Source organism: Dysidea avara, chromosome 15, assembly GCF_963678975.1.
Source record: "Dysidea avara chromosome 15, odDysAvar1.4, whole genome shotgun sequence".
Taxonomy (NCBI): domain Eukaryota; kingdom Metazoa; phylum Porifera; class Demospongiae; order Dictyoceratida; family Dysideidae; genus Dysidea; species Dysidea avara.
In genome coordinates, this window is record NC_089286.1 from 5,303,249 (window position 1) to 5,319,450 (window position 16,202).

Consider the following 16,202-nt stretch of genomic DNA (forward strand, 5'->3'; position numbering starts at 1 on the left):
GTTCAGCTATCATTTGTCTTCGTGGAAGTCATTCTGCTGCTGGTCGGCCTCATAAAGATCTCACTGACTTTTCTCTTGCTGTGAGTGAGGGAAAGCTCCCTCTTTCTGACTGATGAACTATATGCAATTTTGTGTGTGTGTTTGAATAATTAAAAAATTATTAATAGTAAAAAAAAAAAAAAATACGTACATGATGATCCAGTAGTGATACATCACGTGATCGAGAGTCACTACTCAGGTCTTCACTGTCCACATTTTAGCGATAATGAATCTCGCCATTCCAACTGGGAACAATATTTTAAAGTAGTTGCCATAGTTACTTCGTACTCCAACAGATTGGTGCAGTTTACTCGAGGAGAAATCTCACAGGTGGAATCTAGGGATATAACGAGATAATGCATCAGAGACTCGATCAGAAGTTACCTTATATAGTAAGTTGTGTGTTGTCTATGTACTTGTTTGGTTGTGTAGCACAGGCCCTAGCACAGATCTTAAAGATGAAAAAATGAACATGCGTGCACACACACACAATGTTACCATCAACACGTGTATAGGATTTCTTGTGGTTGAACGTAGTTAGCTGCTGAGATACCTTGTTCTTTAAGATAAGATATAGTGTGACAACGACAGTGTGCTGAGAAGGAGATCCATTTAACAGGAGGCCCTAGTCTTGTCCCCCAGACCCTTCCTCAAGTGCGCTTATCGACAGTGGCATAGCCAGACTTTTTACCATGCCAGGGCACTGGGCGGGCAAGCCATTCAACCATGCAACACATACACATGCCCATCTTCATATGGACATCAATACAGCATTTTAAAAATTAATGTGTATGCATCACTACGTATAGCTACTTCACCTACTCTACTGTATGTGAGATGAACTTTAACCTTACTCTAAGAGAATGCTAGTTAGCTGTTGGCTTTCCTATTCCATACATACATCTCTGTGTCTTAATACCAGACCATGAAGAAATCTGAATTAAAGCACGAGGCGCTTTTATTGTTGTATCATGTGATGACTATATACTGCCAGTTGTCAGCCTAGAAACAAAAAAAGAAAACAATTGCTGAGTAAAAAAGTATTCCATACCGTATGAACTATCACTAAGTAATATTTGACATGGCTAGGCTCCTCTACAAAATTGTTCATAATCTCATTGATATATCCCCAGTTGATTTAATCCCTGTCACTTCTAACACCAGAGGACATGATCAAAGATTTCATCATATCTATGCAAGGACCAATCAGTACAGTAATTCATTCTTCCCTAGATCAATTAGACTGTGGAATTCACTCCCACCTGACCTAATCCAACAACAATCATTACAAATTTTTAAGTACCAACTGAAATTATCAAGACTCACGGTAGTGAGTCGCGCGGCCAAGAAACTACAAAGCGCACGCCCAATTAAAAGACGCGCGGCCACTACTGTGAGTTATTTACGTGTAGGGCCGGTTTCGCAATATTAGTCCTAGATTATGCAACATCTCTCAATAGATTTGTATTGCGTTACGTGATAAAAAAATCTTTAGGAGTCGTCATCATCATCATAGTTTTCTTGCGACCTCGCTAAAATAAAAAAGTAACCGTCGCAAAATAAAAAATAGGCGTATTTCACTTTATTTCTCTACCTTATGTTATAACTACTGTCACGTTATACCAGTCAACATAGTCGTGTTTGTATAGTCCATCTAGCACTGACATTATCCAATCCTGGTTTTCCTATACGCGTATTTTCTTCACTCAAACCTCTAATCCCTACAATAACTTTTAAAGGCACGACGTGGACACAAACTCTAATGCCTGATAAACAAGTTGTGACAACGTGCTGAACCGTAAGTTCCCTAGGGATGGCGTTTTAAGCAGAAATCTTTTAAATTCCATTTAGTGCCACATCCCATGCGAGCGTTTATAAATCGCCAGTTGTCTTATGGTGTGAAGAACAAAATCACTAGCAAAGGTGCTTTAAGCATACTCTTCAATTCTCTATTTACATGTAATTTTTAATAGATTAACCACAAAGGCCAATAAGGTGAATACAAAAGGTAACAAGCCTTTAGGGGTTACCACCTCTGTGTAGTGTTTACCATGTAGCTTGTGTTGCGGCTTTCATTAAGTATTATGCACACACAAATGGTGCAACAAAATTTTGTAATGGATTGCTCGAATGTGGTTGGTGGTGTTGTGGCTCGAATGTGGCTCGTGGTTTGCCAGTGACCATGTATGAGTTGGGGTTGTTCCACACAACTTACACAATATTCAAATTTCATGATGGCCATGAAAATTTCTTGCCATATGGTAAACATACAACAATGTGTAACAACGTTAATCAACATCACATCAAGACTTGACTAAAAATAGTTCCAACAATAGTGATGATTTCTTGTATGTCAGCATGACGAACCTGTAAAAGAATAAGCAGGCACTGAAGTTAACCTTAAATTAAACACTCATGCAACTGACCTGGAACATTGGTCGCAACACCAAAAACACTTGTTTCGATATCTGATGACACAATCCAGCAGGCACTGAATTAAAAGAGAATGTATAAAAAATCAATATGCCGGGCTGTATCAATAATAGCATGGATAATCAAAATGAACAAAAATTATATCCCAGGCTAAGTGAATGAATAACATAACTGTTGGGTAAGCATGTCAAACCTGAACATTAGGACATTAGTCAAACAAAAGTACGCTATCACAACTTGGTCATAATACAATGTTTGTACCACTGGACTTCACACTGGTTGCCCAAAAATTGTGCCATTCCAGGACAACAGCATAATTATGAAACAAATAGTTACTACAACACAGAAGGCTTACTGTTGTACTGTCTACACTGATATACCATAATTTAAAAACATAACAGGTAGCTTGGCATTAAATACAATACACTTAACATCTGGGTACTAGGAAAAAATCACTAACATCACAACATGTAAACTGACCTAGAAATTAACACCCTTGATGCCACTACAGTCTACACTGGATATTTGTTTGAACCCATCAACACTATACCCGATACATCTGAGTAGACTGACCTGCAAATTCACATCACTAGTATACAGTGATAATTGATAACTACAAAAACAACAATTGCAATAATACAATTCTTCTGTACGTCAACTGACCTGAAATTCATGACACTCGATACCGAGACCTGTAAAAGAATAAGCAGGCACTGAAGTCAACCTTAAATTAAACACACATGCAAACTGACCTGGAACATCGGTCGCAACACCAAAGACACCTGTTTCGATATCTGATGAAACAATCCAGCAGGCACTGAATTAAAAAGAGAATGTGCAAAAAATCAATATGCCAGGCTGTACCAATAAAGGATGGATAATCAAAATGAACTAAAAATATATATCCCATATGCAGGTTAAGTGAGTAACATAACTGTTGGGTAAGCATGTAAACCAGAACATTAGGTCATTGGTCAAACAAAAGTACGCTATCACAAACTGGTCACTGATAATTGATAACTACAAAAAGAACAATTGCAATAATACAATTCCTCTGAACATTAACTGACCTGAAATTCATGACACCTGTATCTTTGTTCTTGCATGGTCTCAACTTACATATGTACCATGATCACATTCAACTGCTAGTGGATAAACCAGTATGACCAGATGGCCTGCAAAAACCAACAAGCAGGTGTTAAATACAATACACCTAAAGCCTGGAATATGAAAAATATTATATAAGCATTATTCCACACTGATATAGTAATAGATTATAGGACGTTGTGGAACTTGCCTAAACGTGTAAACTTGAACAAGAGGACAACTGCATAATCTGGACACTTGGAATTGTCCAATACCTGATGAACAAGTTAGTACTAATGACATTCACTTCAACATTTTATCCCAGCTGGGTGAATCTCTTGTAACTGAGTAAAAAGGTGTTTATTTTCCACCTGCAACCAAAGTTCTACATTTCGATCTGTGGTTGAGTGTACATAAACTGACCAGGAAAATCAGTATGCCATAGCCGGGGTATGGAAATGGTTCCTTTCCTTCTGTTGTGACATTACTTACAGCTGACTGGTAAATGATCATCGATGTCTCCGTGGACCCCAACAATGAGTATATCAATAACTTCACAAGTTGGAATGAATTTCCTTTCAACATGTGGTGGAATGAATTTCCTTTCAGCATCTGGTGGACAGGTCCATAAACCCTATCGCACAAACACGGTGAATCAGTGTGTGGCGATGTGACACGTTACACAAACTTCACCCCTCGTTTCGTTAGCATTCAAGACCGGCATATATCATAGAGTACCTCGATCAGTATTCTTGACTCTTACTTCTTCAAGCGTTGCTCAAGCGATGTAGTTTCTCACGAGGGGTTCAAGTTTCTCATTAAAGTCGAGCCGATTAAAGTACGCCTCACCATCTAGTTACATTCTTAAGCCATTCAATTTAAAACCACGTATCACGAGTGTCCGCTTAAGGTAATTAGGGACTTTCCACGAGATTTCCCCTAAATAGATCACGTGTTAGTTGTCAATCCGGTGGATTCTGGTGGTATACATGGTTCAACAATGCGGTAAGTGTACATATGCTGTCAATAATTGTTTGTGCACTGCTAAACTAAGTTATTTTTGTGTGGTAAGTAGGCTTGAGGAAGGGTCTGGGGGACAACACTAATGTTTTTACAGCAGTTGATGATGGCCAGGCAAAGAACTGCAAGAAGAACTACTGTGATAGTGTGATAGTAGGGAAAAATTCCCACCCCTATAGCTCTGCCTAGGGGCATTATCTACAGCTACTGTATTATGTTGCCGATATGTACATCCGGGCCAAGAATAAAGGTGAAAGTGGTAGTAAGGCTCAATCCTATTATTCTGCTGAACAGGCAAGGGAGTCTGGGACTCTGGGGGCATGCTCCCTCAGGAAAGTATAAGTACTACAACTTTTTTGTTTTAATTGCTTCATCAAGTATAAAAATTTCAGTCAAAAGGTGATGATCGAGGCTCTGGTCTTATGCACTGGTTGGAGTGGTTGTATCGATACTGCACTGTGGCAACCTTGAGGGGTTAGTGCTGGCATTATCCTTGGCAATACTATTCCATCTCCCCGAGTCTTGATGATTGAGTCCTCCATTCCTTTCTCTGCTGCTCCAATCCTGAAGTTGTGACCACAGTCAAAAGGTGACGATTGAGGCTCTGGTCTTGCATCTATACTGTACTGCAACACCCTTGAGGGGTCTATCACTGACAAAAATGAGTGATATCCACCCCAAAAACACCTTCGCTGTAAAAAAGGCGCGCCCAAGAAACTACAAGTACCTGGAACCCGTGACTATTAAAAAAGGCGGCCAAATTACCAGCCAATTAGAGTTAAAAGAAATTACTTTACGATGCAGCAAGAGTGAATATAGAACACAGCCGAATTATAAAGGTTCAGTGTTAAATTTTTGAATTAGTTGTATATGACCATTCATTCTTGGCCGCTTCAGATATCAGCCATTTCAGTTGCCAGTTACTTTCATGTACACACCTGTTTTATAGCCAAGGTGTTCTTGCATGGATTAAACTTTAGTAATTGTATTCTTGGCCGCTTCAGATATCAGCTCTTTAAGTTACCAGTTACTTTTCACTTCAGCTGAGCTGTTTTCTTTTTGTTTTTTTACATTGGGTTCCAGGTACTTGTAGTTTCTTGGGCGCGCCTTTTTTACAGCGAAGGTGTTTTTGGGGTGGATTATTACTTTCCCCTACCAATCAGTAATCCCATAATCAATCTTATAGAACTTTGCGTGGGCGAGATCAAAGGAAAAAGTGTACTTTAAATTTCATAAAGTACACTCTCTCAGCCGGCCAACTGCTTCATCGACCACAAAGAGTGCTTTATTGCACTCTTTGCGGTGCAATAAAGCACTCTTTGTGGGCAATAAAGCACAGTTGCCCACCTGCCTTAGTGTAGGCTAATAGCCTACGGGGCTCGCGCCAGTACGACTAATCACCCAAGCCGGTGAAGGCTGATAGCCTCGCCGCGCTGAGTGATCAATCACCCCAGCCGATACGAGTTCCACCACTGGATTGCTTTTATAGACATACCTAAATGCTTCAATGATGGGTGGGAGAAGATAACGTTGCTGTTACGTTTGTTAATGTAAACGGACAAGTCCTGGAGATATCACGGAAATACTTCACCATGTGACTCGCAATAGAATCGATTGTGGGTTGCGAGCAAAACCTGCCAAAAGACGCAATGAACGTCTACTATGCCAAACTATGGTGAAATACGCGTGAGTTACTTTGTTAAACTAGTTTGTGTGTGTTCAGGCTGCTAATAGTTCGTGCAACGCTTGTTAATTACGAGTCCTAGTGTATGGTGAAGCTACACGACTAGAAAGTTCCATAAATCATTTAAAGCATAGCCTTGCTCGTGCTATATGAAAAATAAAGTACTCGGCGCTTGGCCTCGATGTTAATAAAGCACTCGGCTTCGCCTCGTGCTTTATTAGCATCTCGGCCGCGCGCCTCGTACTTTATTTTTCATATAGCACTCGCGGCTATGCTTTAACATATACATATTGTAAAACATTTTGTATGCATGTTTCATATGTGCGTTAATCCTCAAACTGAGGCTGCACATTTTTGGAAAATAAATAAATAAAAATAAATAGGCGGTGCTGAAGCCTCAAATATCCCACCTCTATGTTCTCTGATCTGAGTTTTGACCACACCGATAGTTGCGTAAGTTAATTCAATGTTAACTGTCCATATGAATTAATACCAATCCTTGTCCTTCACTCCTTGCATAGATAATATATACCTCCATGCTCCTTGTCACAATGCTACGTGGTCTTTTGTAATCACATGATCTGGTTTCTATTTATTGCCTCCTATTATTTGTACATAATTTAGTTACTCATAGGGAAAATCCCTTAGATACCCATCTCTGTCCATCTACTAGTTGGAAAGAAACTTGAAACATTGGAAAAAATAATGCGGTTAGTATTGTTAAGTTATGGCTATCACAATAATGGAGTAGCTAACTTTATCCAGCCCACGTCTTTATTACTGTGGGTGGCTGATGGTGGAGCAAAGTAGTCTGATGCTAGGGCAATGCCCTGGCTTGCCCGGGTTTGGCTACGCCACTGCATATCGATTTTAGATTGTAAGCGTGCATCAGAAAGGGTCTGGTGACCATTCCCATCCAGTCTTGTCCAGCCAATCCCCAGAATTTTGGAACGCTAATTGGTGCTGAATGACTATACAAGAGGTAAAGGTTATGCCATTGTGTCACAAAGCCACAAACCTTTGCAAGAACTTGGAAGGGAATTGAGAAACGGTACTTTCTGTCTAGTCTACCACCTCTACGACGCTTACAAAGACTCCCCACCACTTCCCAAGTACGTTTACTATAGGCCAGCTATAGCAAAAGTTTAGTAGTGAGGTTTGCTAACCCAGTAAAAAATGTATCGTGATAAGCCACACGAGCACTTCTCGACACTATAGAGCCGGTGTTTGTAGAGTTGTAGCTTCTAAATACCTGCAAACCATACTTAGTGTCGAGGAGTACTTGTGTAGTTTGTCACAATATTTCACCGGGTTAGCAAACCTCACTGCTAAAGTTTCTCTATAGTAAACTTATTTGGGAAGTAGTGGGGAGTCTTTGTAAGCGTCGTAGAGGTGGTATACTAGATTGAGAGTACTGTTTCACAGTTCCCTTCCAAGTTCTTGCAGAGGTTTGTGGCTTCATGACGCAACAGTGTAATCTTCACCTCTTGTATCATCATTCAGCACCAATTAACGCTCCCAAGATTCTGGAGATTAGCTGGACAAGACTGGATGGGGATGTTCACCAAACGTTTCCAATGCATACTTAAAATCTAAATCGATAAGTGTGCTTGAGGAAGGGTCTGGGGGACGAGACTAAGGAGGCCATTCAATCCACCAGTTTACCGATACTGTTGCCATCAGGGATAAGAACCAGAAATGAAAAATCTGTTGTACCGTGGAGCTGTTGTTTGCACACTAACAAAGGGAAATATGCATTTTAATATACAACTTACCAATGTTGGACACTTCCCAACAATTTCTATCAATATAACAACACTGGTTTTCAAAGATTTGAGTTATGGCTATTGGTTTAGCAGAGATGAAGGACAATATGATAGAGTATAAAGTGCTGATAGAAAGTGATAGTGAAAACCATGTTTGAGGTTCCATATACACAAGAAGTGACATACAGGAACCTGCGTGTAAGTAAATTGGCTATATACACAATTAGGCTGGTTGTTGTTAATTTTATGCAGATTAGGCTAACCAGTGTAGGTGGGTGTCTCAATATTCCAGGGCTCGAAATAATGTTTGACAATCAGCCAATTTCCAGTCAATATTGTGCAATGACTGGTTAATTTTATTGTTGTCCGGACATTGTAACTGGATAATTCAAACAGAATACTACGCTACTGCTTGAGAGCAGCCTTACAAAGGCAGCAATATTTAATTAAGCTGTTTGTTTATGATTTGTGGCCGCAAGCTTTATTTCAAGCCAAAACAGTGAGGTTTGAACACCAGTCTACTTGTACTTGTCAGCTATATATGAGTGTGCAAAATATATTTAAAATCATGTTATCCAGTGTTACCTTTGACTTGTGGGATGCATGAAGTTTCATAAAAGACTGTTGTACTGGACTAGAAACAGTGTGTTACATTATGTTATGACATGGTTACATTACTTTTGGTATGACTACATCTTTAGTAGTGAAAGCTTAAAACTGGATACCAATATATTTTTATGTTTTGACAGGACAAAATCTGTGTTTGTACTGACAGTTTGACAATACACTCAAAAAATTACTGGGAGCCCTGATATTCATTATTTATTACAATCTTACGCACACCTGATTGTGTTATTAAAGTTATCCGAATGCTCTATTAGAGTACCTCGAGTATTAATGCACCATCAACTTACTGAGAAGTGAAATGGTTAAAACCTCTTCTTTTGACATTGGGATTGGTCTCCAGCCTGTATATCTAGCCTTCCTTGCTCTATGCCTAGTTACATAAGCAAGTTAGTTTATAACAATTGAGATTATGAGATAACGATGAAAACTTGCATGATGTCATAATAATTAATGACCAAAGTTAGGCAGTGAGACATATTAATGTGGGCAGGGACTACGTATGCAGGGTAACCCATTGTGTGCACTAATCGCATAACACATGTACACTCAGTTACAAGTCACTGGATCAACATCTGCTATTAGCTGTGCTTTTCTAACTGCTAAGTTTTGTGAATCAAATATGCTCAAGTTTTTCAGGAATTTCCCAAAATTTTCACATATCATGCTGTTCAGTGTTCCCATTATGCTTACATTATGCTCCTAGGCTAGCAACATTTCTTACAATAATCATTGAACATTTTAATCAGTGATGCTCTGTTAGATTCACTACTACAGGACTGTTCTATTAGACAGTATCAATCTAAGGAGCTATATATGTACAATGCATTTAACTGCTCTGTCTTTTTCTACTGACTGCTCTACTAGAGAGTGTCTATCCATTTTCATGGAATTAAGCTCCATAGTTTGAAATATCCACCTAATATGCTAGTATTATGCTGGCATATTTGTGAAAAGTACACAGGAGAATAAATTTGGAATTTTCAACTGGAGTAGGGACCATAGCACATCGATAAAAAGTACTGAAACAAGCTGGAGTAGTGCATCATATTAAATCACAGTAAAACAGTAAGAAGTGTTATATTCCTACTGTGCATTTCCATTATGGTATCTTGAGTGCGGTAGGGATATAACACCTCTTATTCTTTTACTGTGATTTAATATCGTGCTCTACTCCAGCTTGTTTGAGTACTTTTTATCAATGTGCTATGGTCCCTACTCTAGTTGAAAGTTCCAAATTTTTTGTGTACTTGTTTGTTAACTTTTAAATAATAATTATTATGACTGGTGAACCCACTCATACTGCATTAAAGAAAGAAATGGCACCATGCGCCCCAGTTATATCAGTTGTCGTCTGAAAAGTGAAGTATCCATTACGCTTCATTGTCAGCTATGTTCAATCCGTTACACAGCAGTACAAATCAAGAACTGTTCGAAAAGCATCTCTGCAATCAAGTAGCCACTATGAAAAATACGGACAATTTCCGTTATGAAAGGAGGCTATCACGTGCTACGCCAAATCAACACTTTTTGCTGTCAGCAAAGATGAATGGGACACAAAGGAGGACACTGGTAAGTCCATGAAGAATGCATTGTACATACTGCGGTATGCCAAAAGGCACCTCTTGGGGGGCTGAAGTGACATCGAACAGTGACAAAATCAAGCCTTAGCCTTAGCCGTTGTCAAGTTTCCTTAGCTGTTGCCGTAACCTTAGCCGTTGTCAAGCCAAAATCAAGCCTTAGCCATTGTCAAGTTATGCTTGTCTGAAGGCATCAGTCAGTGTGGAACCTCTCTTAACAAGCTCCCTGGATTAAGGACACAACAGAAAAAACCTCCATAATAAAGACAAAAATTTTGGTCCCAACAGATCTGGTTAATACATTTTTTTTACCTCTGAAAGAGAAAACCTCTATATTACAGCAATAAGTGGCCAAAAATTCTGGGTCCCAAAATGTCTGTAATAGAGAGGTTCCACTGTAGAAAATAAATATTTTTTAAATTCCATAGCAACTTGTTAAAAGCATTTTGGGTCGATTTGAAGGCCTAACCAATACTGCGTCATCATTGTCTGGGAAATGGTTTTTGGGTGAGGTTTTTCATGGGCCACGCCCACTTCTTTGTGGTCCTTACTATACAGTACGATAGTATGATGTGTTTCTCTTTATTGCCAGTGTACCAAATCCTCATAATCACTTACCTTTTCTAAAATTTGCCATACCTACAAATTAATTATGTGTATCTTGTGTTAGACATTCTGTGATATGTAGAAATTGTATGTTGTGGGGTATGTGTTTCTCTGCCAAGGAGTAGTGGCCATAGCGGGATACAAATTGATAACTAGCATACGAGTAGCTATGAAAAATATTCCATAAATGACTAAATTTAATGAATTCACCAAACAGTCATATAAAATGATTGTATTCCACAATTCCGTTATTTCCTATTTTGTGTTTTACAAACTCCCACAAATGGGAGTTGGCGAGCACCTTCAGTCAAACTTTGTTATTTTACACTATGTACTTGCAACTATCACACATCACTATCCCCCTTGGGCGTAGGTGGGGGAATTGACACAAACCTGTTGTCCCACACCATGAAGAATTTGACAACTGTTCATTAACACCAAAGTACTGTACTTTGTGTTATATATACAATGTCACATCTCCATATTACAACTGGGGCTTATGGTGGGGAATTCGACATGGTAGGTTTTCCCCTACTATGGGACATTTTACATTCAGGTGTGTTAAATTCCACCATAGCCCCATGTATTCCTGAGGGGTGCTAGGTAGTGGGGCAATACATTTGATAGTCACATTAAATGTTAAGTAAGATGCATATAATAATTATGGGTTATTTACCATTTTTAATTTGTTACAGTTGTTAGAATCTTAATACAGCCCATCATTAGCCATGTTGTAGAAGTGATGAAAATGATTATCATTAGCGAAAGGATTTTGATAATCCAACAAAAGTAATTCCTAAACACATAATTATATGGTATAGCCACATAACATGCTATATGTCTTCGCATCATATATGTCCTCTTCCTACATCCTTATTTCAATGTAGAGAAAGGAATAACAGAGTAAGTCTTATGGCACTTGTTCTTGTCATCCAAACCTAAACTAACATCCTATCCATATACTGGCCTGACCCTCAACAGTTACTAGTAAGAGTATTCCTAGCAGCTGTGGTCCCCACCAGCTGGATATCACCAGTGGGTGTGGTAACCCGTACAAGTTGTAATGAAGTGATATTGGAGTGTATTAGTGTGTAGTAGCTGATTATGTTGCACTGGTAGTGATGTCATCACTGACCATATTAGTGAACTGATGTTCTATTTCTCGTAATTGGACCGCATGTGATCCAGACAGTCCAGCCAATCAGGAGTAGTATAAACATGTTGTGATGGTTAGTACACAAACTATTGAATTCTGTTGAGAACACTTCTCTAATGAGAACACTGTTAGTATCCCAGATCATGTTGTGATAATGGTCACCAGAGACCACAGTGCGTTACGACACAATAAATACTTTCACCCCAACAATTAGATAATCAGTTATATTAACACAACAATACTAATAACTAGTAATGGAGTATAATAGAGTTCAGTACAGTATAGTTACTAATGGTTAGTTATGTACAATATGTCCTATCTCCACTATAGGTAGGGAAGATGACATGGCTGCTTCAACACCCACTCCACCACCGATACCTCCAACAACAATTATAGTGTTACTGTTGATGGTTGCTACTCCAACAAAAGACCTGGCAGTAGTAAGATTGTCAACTTGTATCCATGACTTCTTTGAAGTGTCATACAGACTAATATCTGATGTGGCAACACCTTTAACATCATCACCACCGATGATCAGAGGAGGGTTGGAGGATGGTACTGTAGTAGTGAAGTGATGTGGAGCTGGTGACAGTTTCTTCCACTGACTGGCTACTTGATCTGATGATGAAGTGATGGTGGATACTGGTAACTGGAGTGATCTAGTGGAACGACCTCCATCAGTACTATATCCCACTATGAGTAGGTGTTCTCCTGCAATTGTGGGTTTGATGTTCCACATTGGGACAGGTAGTTTAGTAGACACTTCTCTCCATGGTGATATCTGTTGCCAGTTCATTGTCTCAATACTGTCAAGGTACTTGCGTGACTCATCCTGTCCACCCATAACCATCAAGTGATCACCATGGACTACAACACCTGGCTTGAATCTTTCATGGATCATACCTGGATATGTTTGTGACCAACTGTTAGTGTCTCTGTTATAGGTGGAGACTTTGTTGTGATACTTTCGGGTAACTGAGTCACTACCACCAAATATGGACAATCTATTATCCACCGCACACAGTACTCCAAATCGATGACCAGGTGGAGGGAGGATATTCCATTGGTCAGTTGTGATATTGTACTGGTACACATTGTTATGTGTCTCATCCTCAGGAGCACCACCAGCAGTGACATAGACATTGTTATCATCCACTACAACAGAGGCAGCATACAGACTTCTTGGAAGATCTGAACACTTATCCCACTTGAGGTGATATTGTTTAGTCTGTAAAGCCTCCACCAAAGGAGGTGACTCCTAAGGGAGGAAATTGTGTGTTAGTGTGGATCACATGATCTCCCTCAATAATCTAACCCCCCTTGATAGTTGGTAATCAGTGTAATGGTTTAGTGTCTGAGGTTGTTTAGATTACTGAGAGTTACCATAGTAACTGTGTTGGCTACCATTATTATTCTTGAGTCATTTTATTATAGGAATGCTACCAAATGTATATGAAGGAAATATTTAGTGACGTGTTAAGACAAGAACTACATTATGAAAGCAGCTAGTTTACTATATCAAGTAAATCTAATGGTTAGTATAGACATTACTGAAAGGTTACCATGGTTGCAGTAGTTACCATGGATACAAGATCACTTGTATATCATTAGTTTACCCACTGTTCAAGTCATAATGAAGTGCAGCGTCAACTACTGTGTTTCGTACCCAAGAACATGCTAGTGTATAAGTATCATAGTTAGCTATAGTACACACGAGTTTACATCAGTTATATGTGGTTATGTAGGTGTTCTACATACAACTAGTATGGAGAATCATTTAAGTTGCTGTTGTTCAAACACTATGGAAGCCACAATCACGGATTACTATGTGATTCTTACCAGAACAACATCTGTCCGTAAGTGATAGAGTGTTAAATCCATATGAGTTGTACATAATGTGTGTAGTAAGCATTGTACATGTGTCAACAACAGTGATGGAGCTCGTGTGGGTGTGGATGTGTATACATGCATGTGTGTCTGAATGTTTTGGTATGTGAGAGTCTGTTGGCAATCTGTTAAGCTCGGTTACATGTAGGGGCTCAGATGGTTGGGTCATTTTGTACATGTAAAAGGATTCTATTTGGATGGCTGTCTCAGACACAACATGTCCATTGTGTGAAGCTGTAAGATGGCATGATAAAGTTAAGCAGTTAAATATGATTTTAAGAGCTTTTCCATTCACACAGTTGGCTTTTACAAATAAAGGAATCTCTCAACCAAACCAATCATTGTCAGCCATGTTGGGGATGGGTAGTTATACACTTGTGCCGATATGTCTTGTACTCTCTTGAAAGACTACCGGAAAGTGTTGCAATGAAAAGGGCTGGACTGAGACTGTGGTCCAGCCAGCAAATTTTCTAATCCTTTAGTAATTAACTGTTTCCGCAAACATCTGTCTTGAGCTTGATGGTACTTCCGAGTGTGTATGTGTGCGTGCGTACGTGCATGCGTGTGTGTGAGAGGCAGCATATCCAAGCGGCCAGAGCATTGGCTTGGTCCAGGTTCAACACCCAGTTGTACCAAATTGGTGTTGTTGTTCCCTTGAGCAAGAAGCCTTACTCACATTGCTCCAGTCTACCAAGCGGACCTGGTGTCAACTGGGGAAACAGCTCGCCCATCTGTAACATCAATCAGTAACTGGTGTAAACTGGGGGAGCAAATGTTAACTGTTCATGTCTCACATAGTGAGTGAAGGTCCAGGTGGGAATTCAGGTGCCCACTTCTTCACCTGTGAGACATGACGTGGGTTACTAGTCCTGCCCCAGGAGGATTTGACCTGAATATCGCACAGGTGTCCCAGTGCCGGTCCACTGGGTAGGTGTGACTGTACTAGCACAGCAGCTGAAGGCATGTGTGTTGCTCTGATTTTTATAAAGTTATCACTTGAACACTGAAATGTAACTGGACTAATTACTAGTATAAGTTTACTTTGCACTTATAAGAGTGCCAAATCATATTAATACTGAAATAATCATCCATTCACAATACTTGGCAAGCATTATACATGTAGTTGTATGTGTAGCTAGCACAAGGATCTTTGTGGATTTTATGAGGTTTTTAAAACATAAAGATCTGAGGGTGTGGTCTCGAGCTGACTTAGATAACCAGGTGATTTACATACATGGGAATATAGGAGTAGACACTGTGCGATTGGATTGTTTGTCATTTTAAAATTGTCACAATAAGTGTGGAAGACTGAACATGTTTTTGTTGAAGACCTGGGGAAAGCTCACACCTTACTGCTGCTTCCTCACTTAAATCACAGTGTATGTGCAGATAGTGTCACAAGTTGACTAGGAAATTAATGAGTTGCAGCTTAAGTTGATCATGATGGTGATGAGTAGTCAGAAGTTGTTGCTTATAGCAACACAACAGTATGCATGTTGTTGAGTACAGACCACACCCACATATGTAAATTAACCATTCTATAAGGAAGCTTAGCCACTAAAATCCTCCAATAGTTTAGTAGAAAACAAAAGACATGTAAAACACTCTAGAAAACAGATGCGTATATACTAAATAGAATTTTCCGGTGATACCTCTGGATTAGTCCATTCACCATAACAAACGTAGCTGCAATATTACTCCCAAAAATCGAATTCTTTTAGGCATGCCTTGTAAAATGAATGGAGTGGTTAAACTCCTGTTGGCGATACCCAAAATGATATCAATGCATCGTTACTTCTGTTATGTCTTTATTTGGCAAACTATTTAAGTACTATATATAAGACAATGGAGGAACTGTGCACTTCTGGAATATGTCCACAACTTTTAATTGGCTTAGTACAGGTTTTGTATGGCTTCAGCATGAAATTTGTAAGGCTTGATACAAGCAAACTATTGCCACAAAGTGCATAACCGAAATCAATTAAGCATTTTGTTCTCTACAAACAGGACCTCTCTGGGAAGCATGTCGCACAAGTTCCAAGTTTAGCCCTTCAGAGTGAATACTTTGTAAATTCCTTTGTACTTGGCTCAATAATGCTGGATTTGCTATTTACCTGATTGTCTATTGTGTGGAGCTACTTTTCTTTTCTGTTCACATGTTAGTTCTGCCCATATTTTACACAAAGATTTGAAATGGATTTTTTTAAATTCATCATTACCGGGTAGAGGCAGGTATCAAAAATCAACTTCTGCAAAAATGAAGCTTATTTATAAATACTTACCCATCTAAAGCATGACAGTCGTATCATAAAAACCAGCCA

General features: G+C 39.2%; 1 protein-coding gene and 2 long non-coding RNA genes across 25 annotated transcripts in view; 1 reads left to right on the forward strand and 2 right to left on the reverse strand.

Annotated features, from left to right (window-relative positions):
• Positions 1–204: 204 nt before the first annotated feature.
• Positions 205–16,202, forward strand: part of LOC136245111 (uncharacterized) — a 31,755-nt gene continuing 15,757 nt past the window's right edge. For 14 of the 20 annotated variants that reach the window (XR_010695744.1, XR_010695756.1, XR_010695752.1 and 11 more), the window contains exons 1-4: positions 205–431; positions 12,325–13,060; positions 13,111–13,207; positions 13,740–13,850. This is a non-coding gene — a long non-coding RNA (uncharacterized lncRNA). Of the gene's footprint in view, positions 432–5,935; positions 6,265–8,024; positions 8,227–11,533; positions 11,628–12,324; positions 13,061–13,110; positions 13,246–13,428; positions 13,529–13,739; positions 13,851–16,202 lie in introns of those variants that run through there. The other 6 variants (XR_010695748.1, XR_010695747.1, XR_010695746.1 and 3 more) reach the window with 6 other exon arrangements.
• On the reverse strand, positions 2,261–4,632 carry LOC136245112 (uncharacterized). 2 transcript variants are annotated; one of them, XR_010695766.1, is made up of 8 exons: positions 4,297–4,632; positions 3,982–4,192; positions 3,770–3,929; positions 3,543–3,647; positions 3,225–3,289; positions 2,953–3,164; positions 2,466–2,530; positions 2,261–2,406 (listed from the first exon to the last, which is right to left on the reverse strand). It is a non-coding gene; the product is annotated as an uncharacterized lncRNA (long non-coding RNA). The 2 variants fall into 2 exon arrangements; XR_010695765.1 differs by having other exon boundaries at positions 3,982–4,629.
• Positions 12,212–16,202, reverse strand: part of LOC136245104 (probable serine/threonine-protein kinase DDB_G0271402) — a 34,769-nt gene continuing 30,778 nt past the window's right edge. For all 3 annotated transcript variants that reach the window (XM_066036626.1, XM_066036624.1, XM_066036625.1), the window contains one exon: positions 12,212–13,252. In XM_066036626.1, coding sequence (XP_065892698.1) covers positions 12,290–13,252 — 963 coding nt within the window. In that variant the 3' untranslated portion in view covers positions 12,212–12,289. The remainder of the gene's footprint in view (positions 13,253–16,202) is intronic.